Raw genomic sequence first — 22595 nt, forward strand, 5'->3', positions numbered from 1 at the left:
CATTATTTTTTTCCAATTCTAAAATGTTGCCTTGAGGGAATTGGCAAGCTGTTGGAAAGTAGGATGATACACGACCTTTGCTATGTATGACTAACACTTGGCTTCTTAGGACTGTGTCAACAAGGTGTTTTATTGAATAGAACACACATGGCAACAAAAAACATAGCAATTCTGCTACATAGGTAAATAAGTCCAGAAGTCTAATTGGATTAGATTGACACACACACAAAAACATTACCCGATGCAATTAGCAGTCAGCCAGACACGCACAAAAACAAAATATGTATAAAACAGTTCTTTATTTCTAATAAACAAGAATACATGGGAATCTGTAGCATGTTTCTCATGGTTAGTGTTTGAAACAAGCTGCCGTTAATGACACAGAAAAAGATACTAACCTTCCAAATGAATTTGTAATCTGCGAGAAAACTATCCACACATCAGCTATATAGTCATCAACACAAGAGGAAAAGTCCACATACAAAGGGGCACAATATGAAACATCAAACATGAAAACTTGTACAACTCAAAGGACACATACATTGTATGTGTTAATAATTTTTTTTTGCTTGTCAGGACACACAAAAAAGCTAACTACAACATTCACAGATTCAGCAGTCTGTTTAAATACCTTATTTCTACAAAGTGAATTTACATTTTCCTTAAAGTACAAAGTGCAAATACTATGGTTTTCGTTGTTGCCGAATGGTGAGGGCGGAATGTCCGTGCGGAAGCGAGATCCTCCGCTGCTCTTTTAGCCTTGTTTCTTCGAGGATTGCTGATGACGGCAAAGATAAGTCACATTAGTTTGGTGCATGCATTTTTTTGTAACAAGATTAGTTTTTACCTACTGTCAATTTTTTTTGGTCTAATCTGTCAACTCTCATATGTTTGTTTACTAATGAAAGGATTTTTTTTTAAAAGAAAGTACACCCAAAAAAAAGGCTTTAGTTTATATGTTATGTCAAGTGTTTCCACAATTGACACAATGGTTATGTAATATTCAGTGAAAAAGGCAATTAATAAAATGAGAACCAAACAATGCATTAGAATTAATTTTTTTTCCTGACCTAAGCTTGTCAAAAACGCTTAGTGTTACCATATGTGGAAGGAATTGGGGGCAAGATGAATATAGTTGACTTACAAGTCTACTGGTAGATAAGCCTTCTCCTGTTTTAGCCCCTGTAAGACAAAGAGTGACAGGAACTTTAAACGGCATTTGTAAGGAGGAAATACTTCATGTCAAATCCTTCCGTCTACACAAAGTGCAAATTGACCTTTCCCTAACCTCCAATCCCCTTAGTTACTGTTGCTAGGCCTATAAAGGCTTATCGCAATGATTTACACGGTGGTATTTCTCAGCTCACCTTCTTCCTTGGTCACCCCCAAACAGCCCATCAGTTCCTGCAGGGACAGCGCTTTGTCGTTGCTGATGTCGCAATACTCCACAAACTTCTTGACACACTTCTTGGGTTTGGATTTCTTGCGCAGGAAGCGTTTGAATGGCTTGATCTCCTTCTTTCCAATGTCACCGCTGGAGTTTTTATCCAACTGACCAAAATACCAGTGGACCACCCTCTCCTCCAGTGTGTGGTTGGGGTCGGGCTCCACCACCCTAGAAGATAAAATTATCAGACTGGTATCTAGCATCACGACTCAGCTTGTCAGTTGTAATGCAGTATTTAGTAAATATCTTTAGATTGGAATCTCTTAATGTTGAATGGCTTGAGGTAGTGCAACTCAAATTTTTGATATAGGGAAATATGCATCCATGCTGTCAAGAGTTCTAACCAAGAAACGACAGTTAAAGAAGAGTTACTGCTCCTCTCATTGAGGAGTCGTTTTGGTAAAGTTGAGAGATTTTTTTTTTAGTAAGAAGGTTTGTGATGAATGAGGAAACATGTGAATTTAGGTGTTTTTTAGTTTTTTAATTAGTGTGAGTTTTTTGGGCAAATGTAAGAAGTTGTTTTTGGGAGATGTGTGAGAGTTTTTTTGTTGTGTGAGAGGGCTTTGGTGTGGTCAAGAAGTAAATTTAAGAGTGAGTTTTTTATTGGAGTGTGTGTTTTTTGGGCATTCGTAAGAGTTTGTTTTGTGGTGTGAGAGTTTTTGTTGTTGTGTGTGAGAGTGTTTTTAGTTTTGTTTCAGCAAGAGATCTGTGGTGAATAAGAAAACTTGTGACTTTAAGTGTGAGGTTTTTATTTTTTTAGCTTGTGTGAGTTTTTTGTTTAAGTAAGAGGATTTGTGGTGACTAAGAAAAGTTTTGAATGTGTGAGAGGTTTTTGTTGTGTATTTGTTGGGTGTATGTAAATTTTTTGGGTGAGTGCAAAGTTTTTTTGGTTGTGTATGGTAGATTTTTAGTGCTGTTTTAGTAAGAGTGCTTTTGTTGAATAAGATAACCTTTTTTTTATGCGTTAGAGTTTTTTAGTGAGCATGAGCGTTTTTTTTGTATGTGTGAGAGGTAAAATGTTATTTTTTATTCATACGGCACCTCAAATGTGTGATGTTCCTCACATATGACATTTCGTGAGTTTGAACGGCAGCAGTATAAAAATATGGCATTATGCGGTACGAGATGACATGCTCATTTACCGCCATACTTATCAATTTTTTTTAAATATATTTATAACCTAGAAGGGTTTATATAACAATATTTATTGTAGCTATGAATTTACTACTATGATGTCATTGGTTAGTGATAGATTTTGGCATGTTCCAATGTACGTACAAATTCGAGTTATGTCACCGAGCACCATCTGTATAGGTAATAAAAGTTTTAGTTAGTATCTATTTAAATAAGTAACAGTGCAACCTCTAAGGTCAATAAGCAGCATTTTCCCGAGACACCAATCAAGTGATTTTGAAACCTATAAAGAAGAGCTCAAAATTATTTCGTGGAAGATTACGCCATCATGACCATACATACTTTCCGGCGGATGCTGGGTCGGTGACGGCGTGAACCATGTCTGTCGACAGCGCATCAAGAACACTTGTCAGGAACTCTGTTTTCTTTGCACCGGGACAGCCTGGAAAAAACAAGGCAACAGGATTAAGTGTGCAAGCTTGCAATTCATGCTTACAAACACAGAAACTGATCCCCCTCGTCAACAACATCCGAGTGAGGAATGCTGCCATCATAGGTGGCCTAATAAATGCTTGGGGAGGGACGTCATGGAGAAGGCGGTGTGGTTTTAGCGTGTAATACAGCAGAGGGGGAAATAAACACAAACACATCTCTCACAGTTGTCTTTAAGTCCTTCTCATAAAGTGTCAGACCGCCCCTCATCTGGAGGAGGAAGAGGATACCTGCCAATCATTCAAGAGGCCCCTGAGTGGTTTTGACAGCTGGACACCGAAGATGTTCCGAAACATTGTACGTGTAAGTCCACCTGAGACATCAGTAGACCAAGCACTGACCGACATACTAATGCTGCAAATCAGGATTTCATGTCAAATATCAGCTAAGAAGAAACTCACGTTCTAGTCCACAAATGTAAGGACAATATTAACTGAAGAAAAACGGGAACAATTCAAGTTGGCCTGGGGTGACATGACCCTAATAATAGTAATTGTCTGTTTGGCCGTATAGTTTTAGGAGTGAGACATATACGTTTTTTGTGGAAGAGCTGAAGGCTACAGAGGTCTGAAAAATTCTTGGATTCTTCTTCCGACTCTCCTCTTTCTCACAGTCCGACTCCCCTCTGCTTTTCCCCTGCTACTCTTTTTACGGCTCAGGCCTGGGGGGCCAGATTCTCTCGCATTGGAGATAATAGCATGCTTTGGCCCTCTATAACAGGTGGCGACTCAGCACCACGCCTCCGCTCCACCTCTCCTAAATAGTGCGGATCCTTAGTCCTAGATGGATTGTACACAGCAAATCGGTCAGTGTTAGATTTACAGTGTTGAATCAAATATGAAGTAAGCAGTGTTTTTTTTTTACACTGTTAGGATAAAAGTTACACTGCCAGAGTAAATGTCCTTGAGTGTTGGGGTGGATGTTGGGTGTAACCTGAATAGCACTACCTTGAGTGTTAAATTGACCACACCCTCATTTCCGGTGAAGGAGAAACGGCGTGGATCCGTGGTAGGTAGAGTGGTTGTCTCCGTAGCGTGGGTTCGACCCCTGGCAGTGTGACTATGTCAAAGTACACTTTAAATACAGTTGGGTCAAAAATAACCCAACTATGGGTCAAAAATGGACGATCCTCTACTTGGGTCAATTTGACCCAACTTTGTGTCAAGAAGTGGGTCTTTCAGTGTAAAACAACTCATAAATATTGGTCAGATCCTTTACTTGGCTCCATTTTGGATCCATAATTGGGTTACTTTTGACCCAACTTTTTTTAGAGTGTATCCTTGAGAAAGACACTGAACCCACAGTTGGTTCCTGATGCTGTATCATCAGTATTCAAAATGTAAAGCGCTTTGAGGGCCTTGTAAGAACAAAAAATGCTATATAAATGAAGTGTGTAAAGAGTAGTTTGAGTTAAAATTTGAACACTGACGCTAATACAATACACTCATAAGTGTTAAAACACCAGAGTTAAATGCACACTCTAAAAACAGTTGGGTAAAAGATAACCCAACTATGGGTCAAAAAATGGACCGATCCTCTACTTGGGTCGATTTGACCAAACTTTTTGGGTTGTTTTATATAAAATGACCCACTTTTAGTAAAGGATCTGACCAATATGTATGAGTTGTTTTACACTAAAAGACCCATTTTGTGGGTCAAATTGACCCAAGTAGAGAATCGATCCATTTTTTATCCAAAATTGGGTTAATTTTTACCCGACTGTTTTTAGAGTGTAGTTTGGCTAAATTAAATGTTTAACACTGACACTAGTGTAGAGTACTTTCAACACTACTCAGTGTTTACCAGCGTAGATTTTTAACACCATACAGTGTTGGAGTAACACTGGTTAAATGTGAAAGTGACACTTTGAAAAGGATCAGAATTACACTCATTGGTGTGGACACATATAAACTCTTTTCTAGTGTTAGATTTAACACTCTCAGTGTTAATCTAATTCTGGCGATTTTGCTGTGTACACATGCTCAAACTGTTCTGTGCTCTTAACACAGTCAGCATATTTGCATTCAGGGTTTAGGATTCGATCGAACCCCAGGGGTTCGGTGAGTCGGTCTCAAGGGTTTGGCGGAGGTCAAGACACACACCTGACTCATATGATTTGCGATGATACGTCCCGCTTGGCCATTATTGGCTGCAGGTGATCACACTACATTGCTTGGCTATTTGTGGTGCAGGGAATTTGGTGAGCTCAGTAGTCGACTTTTGACTGTAGTGATGGTACGTTGTGTGATTTATTTTTTTATTCTAATTGATGAATACTATGTCGAGCAAAAAAAAAAGAAGTGGTCCAACGAATATGTGTAAAATGAATTCACATGTATAGTATATGCACCATTATTGAAAGAGGTGAGATTTGTGGCTAAGCATTACTTTGCATTGCTGCCGAAATAAAGTGCAGATCATTATTTAGGCTCTGCTTCTATCGGCAGCAGATGTTTGGCTACCATTACCTAAGCAGCTGTCTTTCAAATCAAATCTGAGTTTGTTTTTATGATTGTACCTTAATGCCCATGTTTGACAGTTCAAGTCAAGAACGCATCAAATCGTAAGAATATTTCCTGCGTCTCTTCCAATGCTTCCATTTATCAAGCTGCTGCGTGCTGCAAAAGCTTGGCCAATAAGTGCATGTGTGTGCCCGTGTGTTGCTTTCAATGAGAAGCAATGTTATTTTATGGAACCACATGGGGCACAGCCCTGTCAGCACTCACATCAGCAGCTCCCAGTGCTTGCCCAAAAAGTATCCCATGATCCCACTGTGGAGAGAAAGAAAGTCAAATACGCTACTTTCCACTCTGACTCCTTTCAGGGCAAGTGGCTCCTTTTTCGCATCTCGCCCCATAAAGCTTTCAACACCAGCGCTTCGACAGCAAGTGGACTGAAGTGATGTGAAGGCAACATTTGTAATTATGCCTGGTTTATACAGTAACCGGCTTTACAGCCACTGACGCAAGGGCTCATAAAGAAAATAAGATGCTTTTTCTTTTTTTTTACATTGCCCAGGTGTAATTCAAAATGGGAGCAGGTTTTCTGTTTCGCAACATTTCACACACACATCAACAAAGATGTTTGCTGACGTATGCAGTGTTCATCTATGACAGCCCGTAACACTTTTTGGCAACACAAGTCATGTGTGAGCAGAGCCAGAGTTGCTGTGCTGCTCAAAATGCAGCACCTGTGACCAGTGTGCTCGTCTGGTCTGGAGCACGGCTGCATAAACACTCGGACTGGAGAAGAACAGTCGAAGCTCTGTGCATTCGCTTCTGGATTATTAACATGTTTACCAAACTACCACAAAAAAAAAAAATGCTTTCACAGTGCCAAGCGTCTTAAACTATGATTTGGTTGTATGCACCTGAAAGCTATAATTGCTATACTTTGTCTGCAATTTGTTGGTGATGTACAATTAAATGCAACAACATGCATTTCAATTTATGGGAAGGGTAATGGAATCTGGCCAAACATTACAAATAACGATTGCAAGTGGATGAGTGATAATATTTATGCACAAATCCATCAGTGAGAATGGAACATAATCCCAACAGCCCACACCCACTATAAACACTGTATACACTTTCCAAAAACTTTTTATGTAAATTTGTACACACCCTTTACTGTATCTTATTAATGTATAGCATAACACATGTAGTGCTGTCAAGTCATTCTTTTTTTTTTTAAAGCCTAATTAATCACAGTTTTCCATAATTTATTGTGATTAATCACATTTTTCTACTATTTTCTATGAAGCTTGTAACAGATAATTACTTGAGTAAACTCTTGGAAGTAGCGCAAAATGGTCAAATGGAAAGAATAATTAGATTCAAAGACTGTTCTAATAGCGTTCCTTGTGTCATGGTTTGGATTTGGTTGGTTTGGTTTTTATTTGATTTTGTTGTCATGTTCTTTTTTGCCCTGCGATTGGCTGGCAACCAGTTCAGGGTGTACCCCGCCTACTGCCCGAAGCCAGCTGGGATAGCATACAGCGCCCCCCGTGAGGACAAGCGGTTAAGAAAATGGATGGATGGATGTTCTTTTTAGTCTGTTATGATCTGTCTGTGTCTCGTCAAGCCTTATCAGGTGTTTGCCTGTCCTTCCTCGTGTGTCAACCAATCAGTGCCCTCAGCCACTTGCGTCTCCCTTAGGTGCGTCTCGGTATGTCAATTAGTGTTTGTGTACTTATGCTGCCATTCGAGGATGGTCGGAAGTTGGCTTTTCCCAGTTTCGACCTGAAATCGTTTGAGGCGAAAGTAACAACCAAAATGGTGGATAGTGATTAATAGTTTTTTATTTTGGTCCTCAAAACCCATTTTGACCTCCAGAAAAATTTGCCTTCTCGCAATTTTGCTTCATTTATTGTATTTATGTATTTCATAAGCATTCCTTACAGCTCGGTAGTTCACTGTATAATTTCATGCATAGAGATAGCGACATACTGTCACGTACGTTGTGTTACGTGAAGTCATGTAGAATATTTATGAATGAAGAAAGCCCTCTTGTTGTATACTCGAGTAAATTGTGTTTTACCATTCACGTGTGACGTCACATTGAAGTCTGGGCCCTAACACCCCACCCCCCCCACCCCCGACTTTGCAAGTGCGATATTCGAGTTCAAGGGGGCGTTCCCGTACACACTTCCTGGTTTGAGGTCGGAAAATTCAGACTTCTCACTTTCCTCAAATGCATCATTAGTCTCTGGTTTGTCTGTTCTTGTCGATCTATTGTTGTTCATGTCCCTCATGTTCTGCTGTACTTAAGTCAAGTCAAGTCTCTCTTTGTTTTTTCCCCATTCTGGACTTTGTTGTTTTGTTTTGCCGGTCAGTACAATTTTTACCACCATGTTTTTGTTGGATTAAAGAAAACCCCTTTTTGGACTCAACCTCTGCCTCCTCGCTCTGCTTCCTGCATTTGGGTCCACCTTCCCTCAACCTCACTTTGAAAACCTGACACCTTGAATGTAAAATACAGCTGCTGCTAAAAAAAAAATCCGTAGGCTAATCGGTAAAGAGTTAGCTAATCCTAACCCCAACCCTAACACTTCCACTTAACTCTAACCATATCGTCCAAGCTTGGCTGCACACGTGAGCAGCGGTAATAGGGCGCCTCAGAAGTAAATAAAATTGTGTTAACTGAGTTCAATTCTTATTGAAATAATTTAAATACCAACATGAATGCCCTTGACTTACACAGTACAGTTAAACCGAAGTTCCCTGAGTCACAAATCGAAAGGGGTTTCAAAGATGTATCTTAAAATGGAGGTATAAAACCCCTAACCCCATTTTTCAAACTTTGCAAGTAAGCCACCCTGATAACTTGCCCAAGCCCCATCCTCACCTTCAATTGCATTATCTATCGTCAGGCTTGCCTATTCCTCACATCCCATCATCCATTACCTCCGAATCTCTCCCCTGCTGCTTCTCCTCATCTCCTATCTACCCTCATGCCGCTATCCTCCATCTCCACATGTCAGCGGAGATGGATCCCCACCGATCCGTCTCTGTCTCCTGGCTAACTGACCATGGAAGGGCAGTATCTGGCAATCCTCAAGTCTTTATCAAGTCCTTCCTTGACCAACACTGCTAATGATATCAGCAAACACATACACTTCCATTGTTATCACAACCTTGGAAGGGTGGCAGCAGTTGGAGGCCAGTGGCTGAAAAACTTCCCCATCTGGTCTGAGCAGAGAAGAAAAACAGAAATGGAATCCACCCATCCGCCTGTGAGACATACCTTGAAGATGTCTGCTTCTGTAATGGTCCCTTGGTTTGGTTGGATGGGCCCTCGCGTTGCCATCACACTTTGGCTGCTCGTACCTTGGGCAAAAGAAACAGGTTCATCATTTCATGTCACTCAGTGTGCATTGGACTACAGAGAGACTTTGCAACAGTGTAATTTGCTATAAATCGATGAGATTAAAATCGTTGTGGAAAAGTGGAGGACCTGACACACGTCCGAAATGGGGGGGAATGATTTGGGGTCTGGTATGAGGACAGCAAAGGGTGACAAGGAGAAATTTAGAGGGAGAGAGGCAGACGGGGAGCGTGGGACACAAGGAAGCTTTCACAGCTTCTCCTCGGAGAGCCAGAGACCCACTCAGGCTGCTCTGCAAGTGGGCCAAAAGCCGGCCTGGGACAAGTCAAGAGAAGTGTCACAATCCCTACTTCCGCGTGTGCTAATGTGCTCTCTGGCTCTTTGCCTGGATCTTTCTTCATCTGATAACAAGCCATGTGTACCAGTACCAAGTGCTCCAATGCCACACACTGCCAGTCACCTAAGTGCAAGATGTTGTTTTTTATTCATCACTGTTTGTTTGTTTGTTGGTCCAAGTTAGTTAAACTACACAACCAAATACCACAAAACTTTGTGGAGGAGCGTAGCAACAAATAATAATATATATTTTTTTAAATGGTACAATCTCAGTAATGAGAGGAAATGATGCAATCTTGTTTGCTGATTCATGTCTTCTATCTAGCACCAGCCTAGCGATTCCACTAAACTTTGGAGATGTTGTGTATGGGCAAAGGAAGAACAAGTTAGATATTGGAGAATCTATTGAAAATGGTGGAAATGAAAGACATTCTTTTTATGGTTTGTGTCACTATGCTTATAGTGGAATGGTCCGGTGTGAAACAATTCACATGACCTTTGTCACACATTAACAAGGAATTAGCCTGCTTACTAACAAAAACTTGGACAAAGCACTTCATAACTTTCACATGTTCATATTTGGTTGTTGTTGGTGTCCAAAATTCACTCTGTGGAAATGGGAGCCACTAATAAGCGGTGGCTAGTTAGCATGCTCAAGTGGCAGGCACTGGTCCCCAGCCAGTGACCGTCAATTGCACAGAGAGAGGTAAAGTCTGTCCGGGTTCCATCTTTGGTACGATCAAGAGCTTTCTGGGGATAGTGTCAGCGAGACTTAGTGGTCTAATGTATCCCTGTAAATCTGACATCCCACAATGCAGAGTGATTCCCAACGCATACAATACTGTATGCGAAAAGGCTAAGATGTTGACAGTGATTTGCAAGCAAATACAACATATAATTTAGTTCTCGAGATTGGTCTTGGTTTCAAGACCGGTCTCAAGACCACTTTTTAAGTGTCTTGGTCTCATACCGGAATCAAAGGCATTTTAGATAAGTATAGCTTTGTTCTGGGGCTGGAACACATTAAATTAATTTCCATTAATTTCAATGAGAAAGAGTAACTTAGTCACAGAACATATCAGTTCCACTGTACAGCATATCCTAAACAAAGTTCAAGTCATAAGCAGAGTTTTGTAAAGAAAGCGGTTGAGACTAGGTGAATGAATTAGAAATGGTCAGGACTAAATCAGTTCACAAAGACGAACTCGGTAGTAGCCAGTCAATCCGTTTTAAGGCAGTCTGTCCTACCTGGTGGAGGTCCCAGGTATGGGCCGTCCAGTGTCCACCAGGACACACCAGCAATAGCCAGTAGAGGGATGGCACTGGACTGGCTTGTACAATCCGCCTTGGCCACAATCGGGAACAAATACAGCATCATTCTTGTGCTGTTTTGCTTCGTCTTGAGCAGACTGTTGTTCCTGGTCACACGATGAGGCTGGCGAGCCAGATCACAGAGGCATTATTGTCACACAAACACATGTTCATGTAATTGCAGGTTCACTTGGACGCAAAGGGTTGTTTTAAGTATGAATTTAGTCTTAAACCTAACCACATCTGCTTGACACAATTTTAAACATAATGTAAGAAAGTCAAACATAGAGTAGATAGCTTTTCTCAGCTATTGGTGGAGGAGAGGCAGTAGAAGTTGAGGCACTGGAAGAAAAGCAGTGGTGGATGAGTGCTGAGACACAGGGTGTGTAGACTGCTATATCAGCCCCCTGTGGCACTGTTTACGGACATTAACGGGCTAATGACACACGAGCACAGCACCCCATGCCACAAGTTAAGTAAATATTTAAAAACTCAGCCGTCCTCCATGGATGTATATGACAGAGAGAGAGGGAAACACACAAGACAAACACGACAGGGCCTTCGCCTTCACACACCCACACATATTGACACCCTACTGCAGTGTACTGTACAGCCGCCGCAGAGATATTTGTTTACATGTTCACAATTCCCAGAGAAAATGGAGTGCTTCACTGTGTTTTATTCCTTCCTACAGAAAAATCTCACCAAGATAAAATGTGTGCTTCTTGCAAAGCCCCAGCAGGATCTAATCTGTTGTGTAGATATCCAAGGAACATTTAGCGTTAGAACTCACGGATGCAAGCTGATCCCTTCTGGCTAAGAGGGCTTTTTTCTGATTCGTTCAAGGATCGGAAACAACTGCAGGATTATGGATATCTCTTTTCTTTGTTTATTTGAATAAGAAATCTTTGCACACGCAAAAGAGACTGAATGAAACGCCTCCCTGCTTTTCTTAAAGGACTTTCCTCGCTTCACTACCTCCATATGGGCTTTCTTTGTTGAGCTGTTTTTCCTTCGTTCCCCACTCAATACCCCAAAGAGTGCATGTTAATCAAAACCATCATTCTAGCATTTCTCATGCTTTTTTTTTTTATTATTATTATTGGTTTTAAATTATGCTAATGGGATTCATACACAAATGCACTCATGCACGCTGGCTTTTCAGCCGAGATGAATGTTTTATGCAGGAAGAAACACAAATCCCCAAAGAGCCAAGGGTAACTGATCTGTGTGTTGAGATCAACGTGCAACGTGAGTCAAAGAACAGCACGGATCAAGCCAAAAGAATAGGAGATCCCGTGTTTGTGCCATGTGCTGATCATTACGAATAGTCTGCAACAACAAGAACCACAGTGAACCAGATCCCCGAAGCATCATGTACGCCCAACACCAAGATGCACTGGTTTCACCCGCGAACCCCCCCGAGCCTCATCTGTACTGAGGAGTAGCCACAAACCATGATTGCTTTCTAAAGTCTGCAGGAAAACACAAAGTCTGCTTTCAGTTGATGTCTGCGAACACCCAATCATCATGAAAAAAAGTTCAAACTCACATGGAGCTCTGGTTCGATTGTTCTGCCGGCTGCGGACCTGCTCCGTCCACAGAGTGGGGTACTGTGAAATGATGTCTGAAAGAAATCACCATGACAGCTTTATTAGCATCAATTGAAAACACAGTCATATATCATCGGAGCCAAATGCGGTGCTTCCAAAACTCACAGACTGTAAAAATCACATCAAGGTTGTCAGATCTCAAATTGCAAATGTCAACTGTATTTGACAGATATGGCTTGGGAAAAGGGAAAATCTGGGCTAAGTAACCTACGGACTGTGGCTGTGAGTGTCATTAAGCCATTAGATGATCACATCATTAGAAAATGATACTTTCTTCAGAAAATAAGAACTTAAAATAACTCAAATACAATTTTGGGACTGCAGAGGTTAAAATGTCACACAGTAGTTCCTCTGCTACTGATTTGGTTTTTTATCTGGAAATTCCCACATCCAGCAATAAAAATAAGAATAATGTCAACTATAATTAATGCGCATTCGCCATATCATGATACTGTGGTCACAGCTGCCAACATTTAAAGTGGGAGTCAACCCAAAAATGTTTTTTTTTACAATATGTTCTATGCAGCTCCACTCGTCTAAACACGGCATTTTGATTAATATTGCATTTGTGGAATATGAATTAAGCGGCAAAATCCACCCGTTTTTATCCATCCCAGGGGGCGGCCATTTTGCCACTTACTGTCGACTAAAAATGACATCACAGTTGCTCAGGGCTCAGATAACGACCAATCACAGCTCACCTGTTTTTTGGGTGTGGTCATGATGTGACATTTGCAAGCTGATGAAGGGGCAAATGGATTAAATGGATTACAATTCTAAATCCACTCATCTTTATCCATCTCATCCATCCATTTTACCACTTGCCGACTGAAAATTACATCACAGTTGCTCAGGGCTCAGCAGTGCTCAGTGATGCTCAACAATCACGACTTAGCTTGCAAATGTCACATGACCAAACTCACTGGTGAGCCCTGATTGGTGGTTACCTCAGTTTTGTGCAACTGTGATGTCATTTTCATTCGACAGTAAGTGGCAAAATGGCCGCCTCCTGAGATTGGGGGGGGGGGGGGGGGCAGTTATTTGTTACTGCTAAGTTTATGTTCCCTTTAGAGTCTTCAATTATGATTTACATGCATGTTTTGGGATACAAGCGAAAACCCACTCAAGCATGTGGAAAATGTGCAAACTCCACACAGGAGGGCCTGAGGCCATCTTCCATCAATTCATCTATTTTCAAGATTTGTTTATGATGGATGATGAACGAGTGGATACGAAGAGACTCACCTTCTTCATCTGCAGGGGGTTGTGGATCCACCACTAAGCCAGTCTCATCTGCATTCAGAATGGAGAATATTTGCAAAGAGACTACAATTACAAGCGTAAACTTGATAAAAATGATACATCATTTTTGTAAGATTTGCACGTTGCCCAGTTAAGAAGGGTGGAGGCAGATTTTAAGGTGAAAGAAAAGAGAGTATGAGAGAGGGAAGTTTCAGTGAGGGAAGTAAGGAAGATAGTGGTCATATACTCCCATGGGACATAACAATTATAATGAACGAACATAACGTCTCCAGTTGTCCTCGCTGTGCTTTTTATTCCAAGCATAAAAAAAAGTGGAAGAGACACAAGTGTCGACGAATGCAGTGGCCAACTTAGAGACAAAACAATGAACTGTGAGAGAATTCAGCTCAATGTTTGTTTGGTGCGTGTTTGTTTGATTTGCGGTAAGAAGAGGACGGGGACGGAAGGTTTGGAGTCTCTCGGGGTGAAGCCAAGGCCGTAGGTGTGGTTAACCTCACTGTGGGTCACTCATTCTCCGAAAGTCAAGCTGTTAGTGCGCGAGTCAGGACAAATCAAATGGACGGCTCCACAAACAAGGATTAAAGGTCAACGTCTTTCTTGAAACAATGTATTCTTCCATTGAATGTGACTTTGTTATACCAGCCATTCATCTTCTTCTTAATTGGTGGACAAAACGACATAGTTGTGAGTTGCAGCATTAGCAAGAGATTGAAATCCCATCTGAAAAAGTGCATTTGTGATTTGGATTTATGATGGAACCACTAATGACCTATCTTTACTTTGCTGCCTTTTTACATGACTGCAACACCTCTTGCCGCATCTGCCAGGAAACCCCTGAGCAATTTGTGGTCTTACAGCATGAGATTTACTGCTTTTTGCCAGTCATAAGCTGCAGATGTTTCCAGCATGTGAATGAATTTGTCAAGTTAAGCCCCAGAGAAGGGTTTTTTGGTAAAGCCTTTTGTGTTTTAATGATGCTTCAATGTCTTGACAATTAAAGCACTTGAGGAATGCAGGATGACGATATTGTTGCAATTACTGCTATTTTCAGCACTGTAGACACACCACAAATTCACACAGACTCCCCCAACTCATTTCCCCCATCTCCCACGATCATCTCCTACCTCAAATTTTGCATTCCCCATTCATGTAAATATAATTAGACAGCCACCATACCAAAGCGACAATTACAACCCCTTCAACAATTACATGCACTATTTGTTGCACTGAGATCGGCGCAGTCAAGCGTGCCAATCCAAACATGCACTGACACACGCAATAAAACCGTGAATCAATTGCAAACCCTCAAATTACACATTTTCAAAATCGTTTAATTCATCTGTTAGACAGATGAAACTATAAAAGTGAAGCGCAAGATATTTTGGAGGGTAGCTGGAAGGAAAACTTGTGGTCGCTGGAGAATACTTGACGTTGAAAGTTCAATTAGGGTGAGGAATAACAACTAAGTGTTAACATTTTGTAGCTGAAAAAAATCAACGAGGCAGAGAGAATTATAGAAGTGCTTATCAAATCATCATTTAGGGTAGTTGAGATGACAGGTTAAATCAACATCATGTTTGAGCATAATAATAATTTTAAAAATCATCATCAACCTTATCTCAAAACATGTCTGCTTAAACGTTTCACTCAGTTAACAGACTTATTTTATAACAGCCTTCAGGCCCTTACAGATTGATAAAGCAGCGGCAAGCCTTGACAGGACACCCTAGCTGCACGACACAGATACAGGCCAACAGACACATGCACATACATGCTTTCAAAAGTGCACACACGCGCATTGAAACGCAAAGTATATATAGCATGTGCTGTAAAATACGGCCGATTCAGTGCTCTGGTTTATAAACGGCACAAATTACACATACTGTGCTGCACTCTCTGCTGTGCAATCCTTAGCCTGATGGTGGCAGTAGTGTGACACAGATAGAGTTGATTGATGATATTAAGAAGAAGAAGTTAGCAAACTAAGCTAAAGCTAAACACGAATCCCAGCAGTTAGAATTGTTCACTCACAACAAAAAATATACAGTACCCGCTATTATAAGGATTGTGCCCTGTCGCCAATAGAGGAAAAAAAGTTAGTAGGCTAAATAAGACCCATTCCTTAAAATGTTTAGAATTGCCTATACTAATAGTTTAAACTGTATACAGTACACACCACAAATGGCTATAAAAAAAAACAGTTCAAAGTGACTATACCTCTGAGTATTGATAGACGTTCTGTGTTTATGTGTTACTGCCATGTTTATGCTAAAGTTGCAGCTCGTTTGATGGTTCAAAATGACAGCTAATATGCCCATTTCTGTTGGCCTGTCTATGGTCTCTCGAAGTGTATGTTAGGCTTTAAGATAGCAGACCTATGTTACGCTACGCACTGAAAGGGGAAGTCAAGTCAAAAAACGTTTTTTTTACAATATACTCTATGCACCCCCCAATAGACTAAACACGGTATTGTGATTAATATTTTGTTTGCGGAACTAGAACATGAATTAAGCAAAAAAAAAATAATAATAATAATCAACCCGTCACATGATCAAACTCAGCCTTTTATTATTATTATTATTTTTTTTTTTACATTGAAAGGTCCATTTAAGTTTAGGAGCCTTTATGGTTGTTACCTGAGTACTTCGGCACTGTGATGCCATTTTCAGTCGACAGCAAGTGGCAGTACAAAAACAAAATGGCATCCGCCTGAGATAAATAAAAACTTTTCTGCTTTATATTCCACAATCACAATGTTAATCAGAATACCATGTTTAGACTAGTTAGGGCAACATTATTTTCAACCAAAGCATTAATTTGTGTTTATGGCATGATGATCAGATCAGTTCTAAATACCAATCAGACTATTTTAATCTGTGTGTACTTGATTACAAAAAGAGAAAATAAACGAAAAAAAAGAACAGTGACCACACTAAAGAGAAGCTAATAATAGATTAAAACGTGATCGGCTCCAGGGATTGTAGAAATCTGAAAATAAGGTGCAACTTTATTTAAATAGGGGTTAATGCTGGGGTAAATACAACAATGACTTGACAATGTCTTAAATGGACTTCTCACCTTTTCCAGGCTCTCTTGTTGTTGCTCGCTCTTGTTTTGACCCTAAAAAGAAAAACCTGGGATTTAATTAAATAGCCCAAACTCTCTTCATAATGTCATCACTTATGACATATTGTATAGGCTACTAGACTTACTTTTTTTAAATTAGATTAGAATAATTTTTCTTAGCAGGAAACATGCTAACACAATACCTGAACCACAGTAAAAAGATAAAAATAAACATTGTCTTGCAATTGCATGTGAACAAACAAAAGTTCCTTATCTTTTGGCAACAAATAACAAATAATTAGTAGGACAAATGGCATAAAGCAGCATTTAAAAACTGCATTGACGCCTTGACTTTGTAAGTTGGCCTTCTCTTTTTGGGTGGATGAGTTGTGCCCACCTTGGCATCGAGGCTTTTTATTGGCCACAGCTGAGCCACTGATTGGTCGGCCATTGGGAGTGACGCACCAACAGTATCCGGTGTAGCTGTGACATTGTACCTGTAAAGCAGTTACACAGAAATAGCACTGGCATTAGAGTGATACTGGCTTGTACATTCACATTTACAGTGGGTTTAATAAAGCTGCTTAGCCAATTCAACTCACATCCCAAAGTTAACATTTATTTTAGTTACCTCACTGTATGTGCCATCGGGGTTGCATACTGGTACAAAGACCTGAGGGAAAAGCTTCTTGGCCTGCTGCTCTGTGTACTTCTTCTCTGCTACGCATCTGGACGTATCTGAGGAAAACCACATTTCACCACAATCATGACACATCACAGAGGGAGAGCAATGATACGACCCACAGCTCGATGACTTTCTTATGCTGCGCAGCTGCAGGCCCAGTATTTTCAAAAAGTCAACATGCTGACTCGCATGCATGATGATGAAACAAAACAAAAAAAACGAAACGTAGGGGGCTAAAAGAAGGGGGACTAATAATTCAAGACATTTCGGAAGCAGCATATCAGACGCTTGTGTGGCTGGGAATAGAACCAACACTTCTTCTAGTCTTATTAGGAGCACGCCAGGCTGGTCTGCATGGTGCCTGGTGGTAAAGCCATTACGGAAGGAGACATCTTGTGCTGCTTCTGCAGAGCATTCCAGTCAATGGAGAAAAGGGCTGACGACGCACAAGGCAAACCTAAACCTTCCTCCGTCTGCCTCTCGCCAGCTCATCATGTACTCAATTCAAGGGTTGTAAACAGAAATGTGCATCTGCGAGCGTTCACTTGTTAAGGGGCCTCACCCCAATTATATCAATAACTACAATGACAAACATGATCCTATAATGGCGTATTGTCAAATGAGCTGGGAAGTCATCGAGTAACTTAACTTAGTAGAAAAAGAAATGATGGCGGGGTTAAATTTGGCCCTATAGTGGGTTGAACCACAAAATATGAATAATTTATTATGTTTCCTGTGATCGGCTGGTGACTAGTCCAGATTGTACCCTGCCTCTTACCGAGTCACCTGGGACAGGCTACAGCATATGGATGGATGGGAAAATGGATGGTTGGGTCATACTTCTTGCAATCATCTAATACATATTATAATGCTTCATAAAATGAAAACTAACTGAAACTACACCTTGCATTTATAAAATTAATTAAATGTATATAATTAGAACAATTTGCAAAAACGTCCTTCATTTTAATTTTTATCAATTAATATCATACATGAACTTTCTGGGATTGTTTTACATGCATTTATTTTGGTATTATTGTACATCTTGAGTTACAGAAGAACCAAGGTCTTTGATGTTTGAGAACTGTAGTTTATTACACACCACTTAGTGACTTTTAAATCTATTTTAAATCTATTTTTTTCTATTTATTTAGTATTTATATATATGTATGTATGTAAACTAAGAGTATAATGAAACATTATTTTTTTTAAGCCCGAATTTATAGTAAAAATTAACTATAATGAAAAATCCAAAAATCATAACCCTGCTTAGAAATCAATGGTACTGTATCCTAGCAAATATAGAGCTCAGAAAGCTGACATTGGCTAGAATTATTTTATTATGTTTTATTTTTTTACATTTTTTTACACACACGAACAATTAAACAAGATTTCCCACTATATTACATTACTGCATGAACAATAATGAGCGGCAAAGTCAATAGAGGGCATAGGGAAAAGTAACTAATGATAAAGCAGCCACTGTTGCCGTGCATTCTGGGACTTGTAGGATTAGTGGTACCTTTGTTATATACTGAACAATTATTTCTGTTAAACATCCTAAACATCCATTTTCACTAGGGTCAAGGGTGAGCTGAAGCTTATCCCAACTGACTTTAGGAGAGAGGTAGGCTACACCCTGGACTGGTCATGAGCCAATCACAGGATACACGTAGATAAACAACCGTTCACAATCACATTCACACTTAAGGACAATTTCAGAGTCGTTAATGAACCTTACATGCATGATTTTGGAATGTGGGAGAAAACCGAATGCAAATTCCAGAGCCCGGAGAACCGTGAGGCAGATATGATAACCACTCACCCACCGTGCTGCTCACTTCTGATAAACATCTGACGACTATTTGTCCAAAAAGGTAAACAAAAGTAGGTATCAGTATACTATAATTGGTGCTAATGGATTTAAAGGGCGCACAAACAGCTATGACTTCAACTCATCTTGACGGCCAATTGCACCATCTGTTTAAACTCTCAGCGTTGCCTTAATGGTAACTTGGTGTGACACACAGTGCCCGTCTGTCTGGCAGGTTCATAGCCCATCAAAACAATGACTCACGCAACGCTTGAAAAATGTACCCATTTGGTCACACGGCTGCAAGTTATTGACATTGCTTACGCAGCCAATATGGATCATCCAATTGACGCACAAAGCCGAGCGTGCCAGTTTATCTTTGTCTTGCGTGTCTGCAAGTGTGTCACTGCCACTGGAGAGAAAGGGCAAGGTGATGGAGGGAAAACTGGGAATTAAGCAGCTCTAAAGTTAGATTTACTGGAAAATCCCCAAACCATCATCCGTCTTCAAGGGGGCTTTAGCCTAAAAGGGCTGAATGGAAAAAATGACAGGACACTTGATTCATTCCAGCTCGGTTATAGAAAACAAATGTAAAAGCGTTCTCACCATCTTTGTGCTTTTAGACCAGATGAGCCCTCTGTCTCATTTTGCCTTCGAATATGAATGCAGCTCTTGCTCCTTTCACCCCTGACATCCACAAGCAGAGGGGGGTCCCAGATCTTATAGACCCAATGTTTTCGACACATACAATACGACTTTCATGGACTTTCGGCCCTTTCAGCTTCCTAGCTGGAATTCTCTATTCTGTGTGCCGGCGCGGTCCTCTACATCCAGATGTCTGCTAAGACATGTTGCCATAGAGACCCAGCAAGGGCAGACAATTGAGGAAAATGCTTCTCTATCAAACAAGACCTTTCTTTATATCACCAAACACTTGCACAGTCTCAAATGGTAATGTGACAGAAGTAATGCGCAATGGGGGCAACTAACAAGTTTGGCACGACCCCCATGACTACGTTTACGTGCAGTCGATACTCGGGTGATGGTCAAAATTCAGGTTTCATTCAGGATAAGCTAAGCCATTTACATGCGTGAGCGGACATGCAAACTCCCTGCATACATATTCCGATATATCATTACGCAGATAGACGTGATTTCCGCTTTAAACTTTCTACGGTCAATAAAAGATAGTTAATTCATGTCATTCGCCACATTATTAAAGTAGTCGGTTTCCTCCTCGCTCCAAAAGTGTGGTTCTCTCCTGCGTCGCCATTTTGGGGGTGCGGGCAGAAATACTCTCCGACCATTCAGAAACTCGTTGCTTGAGTTTGCCGTTTGCACCAAAAATGACAAGCAAAATTCGAGGGCTGTGGTCTGACGGGGGATATAGACGTCATTCACCATTCGTGTACCGTGGATACTTCTCAAGTTGGTAAGTTATGAACTGTTTTTTTGGGGAAAGTTTGCGGTTTCGTGGCGCTCGATCTCTGGCTTTTCATAAGGTGGTGGTTGCTAGGCAGGCTAATGTTGACGTTAGCTAGCTGTGTGGGCTAACAAGTTGATTACTACTCAGCCGAGTTGTTGTACTGTAAACACAAGAAAACACAGATAATAGTGTAGCTAACACAACACACTGGTGCGTTCTAAATTAATGGAGGCGTTGCGAACTTTGCCTCTCCGAACAGACTCACTCTCAGTTTAGTGCACAAACTTCAGCGCGTATTTCCAAACGCACCTTTTGCTTACCTTTGCTCTTTTATTTCTGGTGGGTTGCGCGCCAGACGTACCGACTAATATATATAAATATTATGTGTGTGTGTGTGTGTGTGTGTACAGGTACTATATACAAACACTGTGGTATTTTCACTAAGGAGACAATACAATAACATGTAAAAAAAAATGCTGAGAAATCAATGCACAGTGTTCCACCGTTTTCTGCTGGGGTTAGGTTCCAAAAATTACCCACAATAAATGAAATCTGCGAAGTAGTTAGCTTTATGTTTTGCATTTATTATAAATATTTTAAGGCTCTAAAACCCCTCACCACACAGCTTATACACTTTTCTCATCGAGGAATTTACATTTTCTCACGTTCTCTCTTGTTTAAACATTCTCAATGTTCAAACCTACATAAATATTATAAAATAGGTAGGTTACATTACTGTAAAAAAAATAAAATAAAAAGCATGCATAATTGTACTAAAAAAATCCACGAAAAAGCGAGACCGCGAAAAGTGAACCGCGTTATAGCAAGGGAACACTGTATTCAAGTTAGGCTCATTTAGCGAGTGGCAACGTAAGATGGCCATTACGCATATAAGTAGTTCAGACTTAAATACACACATTTACGTGTGTTTATACAAACTGCGGCATTTTTGCCATAGAGTCAGAAAATAAAATAAATAAAATAAAAATGCCACAGAGAAATCAATGTATTCAAGCTTAGCGAGTGGCAACATAAGATGGCCGCTGCACATACAAATAATTTCTGTACCCAAAAGACCAAGATTCCTTGCGAATAGAGCAAGCGCAGAACACAAACCAAAGTTCAGTTCAAAGGAGGAGTCCCGATGGACGTATATTTGGGTTCGAAAAGGGGTACCCCAGGGGTCTTATTTGGGTTTTTGTGCTTGTTTACACGGCCTTTCAAAACCCGAATTTTGCCAGTATTCGGCTTTTGATAGTGTTATTGACTGCATGCAAAAGTAGAGGTGTTTCCAATGGATGGACCCGAGCCAGGTTTCAAGTTAATCTCAAATGCTTAACCACACAACATCCGAAAAAAAATAATCACGTAAACGGTTCATGTGCATCCACCGCCAACGTGAGCCTCTTAAGCCTCCCACACACTCTCACCACGTCAACCCCACTTGTCCTCCCAGCACTCAAAGAATCAATTATGCTGAAATGAATTTAACCCAGAGGTTTCTCCTGTGACCCCCTCTGCGCATTTGAGAGCATCAGGCGGCGATGAAGCGTGACTCACGACCTGACCTTTGCATGGCCCTCGGATGACCTCCAGCTGAGGGTCGCGGCACTTGGCTCGAAGGAACTCGCAGCGAGATGTGAAGGTCCTGCCGTCTGAGGCACACAAGGGTTTGCGAGGAGCTCTGCTACATTCCATGTTGCACTCCTTATCCTGATCCACCCGCAGGAACTGTCGCAAGAAGAAAATAGGAGATAAGCTGAGGAAACAGTGGCAAGAATTCTCATTTCTGGGAAGCAGCAAGCTTTACATATAAATATTTCCAAAGTGTTCAATGAAACTCTGAAAGGATTTTAGATGTGGCAGCTTTTACAAACAGTTTAAAATGGGATTTGTGGTTAACTTGATATATGGGAGAAATCAAAACGTAACTCTTCAGCGCTGTCAGGCAGGGATGTTGGCTGACTTGTGAACACCGCATTTTACCATTCCCTTGCCGAGCATTGTAAGATGCGACCCAAAAACTGGTTCTGTTTAAGGTTGGTTGTGTATGCGTCGTTCTTCAAATGTGCCCAAATATTGTCACCGTATGCAGATTTTGAATTGGAACATCAATTCTTGCATAAAACATTTGCTGTATGACTATCATAATACCATATCATTTACAGGCAGCAAATACAAGG

At 40.7% G+C, this 22595-nt stretch overlaps 1 protein-coding gene across 2 annotated transcripts in view; it reads right to left on the bottom strand.

The window, feature by feature from the left end:
* Positions 1-280: 280 nt before the first annotated feature.
* The window catches only part of smoc2 (SPARC related modular calcium binding 2), a 31958-nt gene continuing 9643 nt past the window's right edge, over positions 281-22595 (bottom strand). The window contains exons 2-13 of one of the 2 annotated variants that reach the window (XM_086093117.1): positions 21981-22143; positions 17120-17226; positions 16886-16985; positions 16501-16542; positions 13405-13452; positions 12099-12173; positions 10484-10670; positions 8819-8901; positions 2924-3023; positions 1368-1615; positions 1145-1182; positions 281-778 (exon numbers count right to left, since the gene is read on the bottom strand). In XM_086093117.1, coding sequence (XP_085949243.1) covers positions 755-778; positions 1145-1182; positions 1368-1615; positions 2924-3023; positions 8819-8901; positions 10484-10670; positions 12099-12173; positions 13405-13452; positions 16501-16542; positions 16886-16985; positions 17120-17226; positions 21981-22143 — 1215 coding nt within the window. In that variant the 3' untranslated portion in view covers positions 281-754. Of the gene's footprint in view, positions 779-1144; positions 1183-1367; positions 1616-2923; positions 3024-8818; positions 8902-10483; positions 10671-12098; positions 12174-13404; positions 13486-16500; positions 16543-16885; positions 16986-17119; positions 17227-21980; positions 22144-22595 lie in introns of both variants that reach the window. The other variant, XM_086093116.1, reaches the window with a different exon arrangement.

Source organism: Leptonotus elevatus, chromosome 13 (genome assembly GCF_054856555.1).
Source record: "Leptonotus elevatus isolate MCC_2025b chromosome 13, RoL_Lele_1.0, whole genome shotgun sequence".
Lineage (NCBI taxonomy): Eukaryota > Metazoa > Chordata > Actinopteri > Syngnathiformes > Syngnathidae > Leptonotus > Leptonotus elevatus.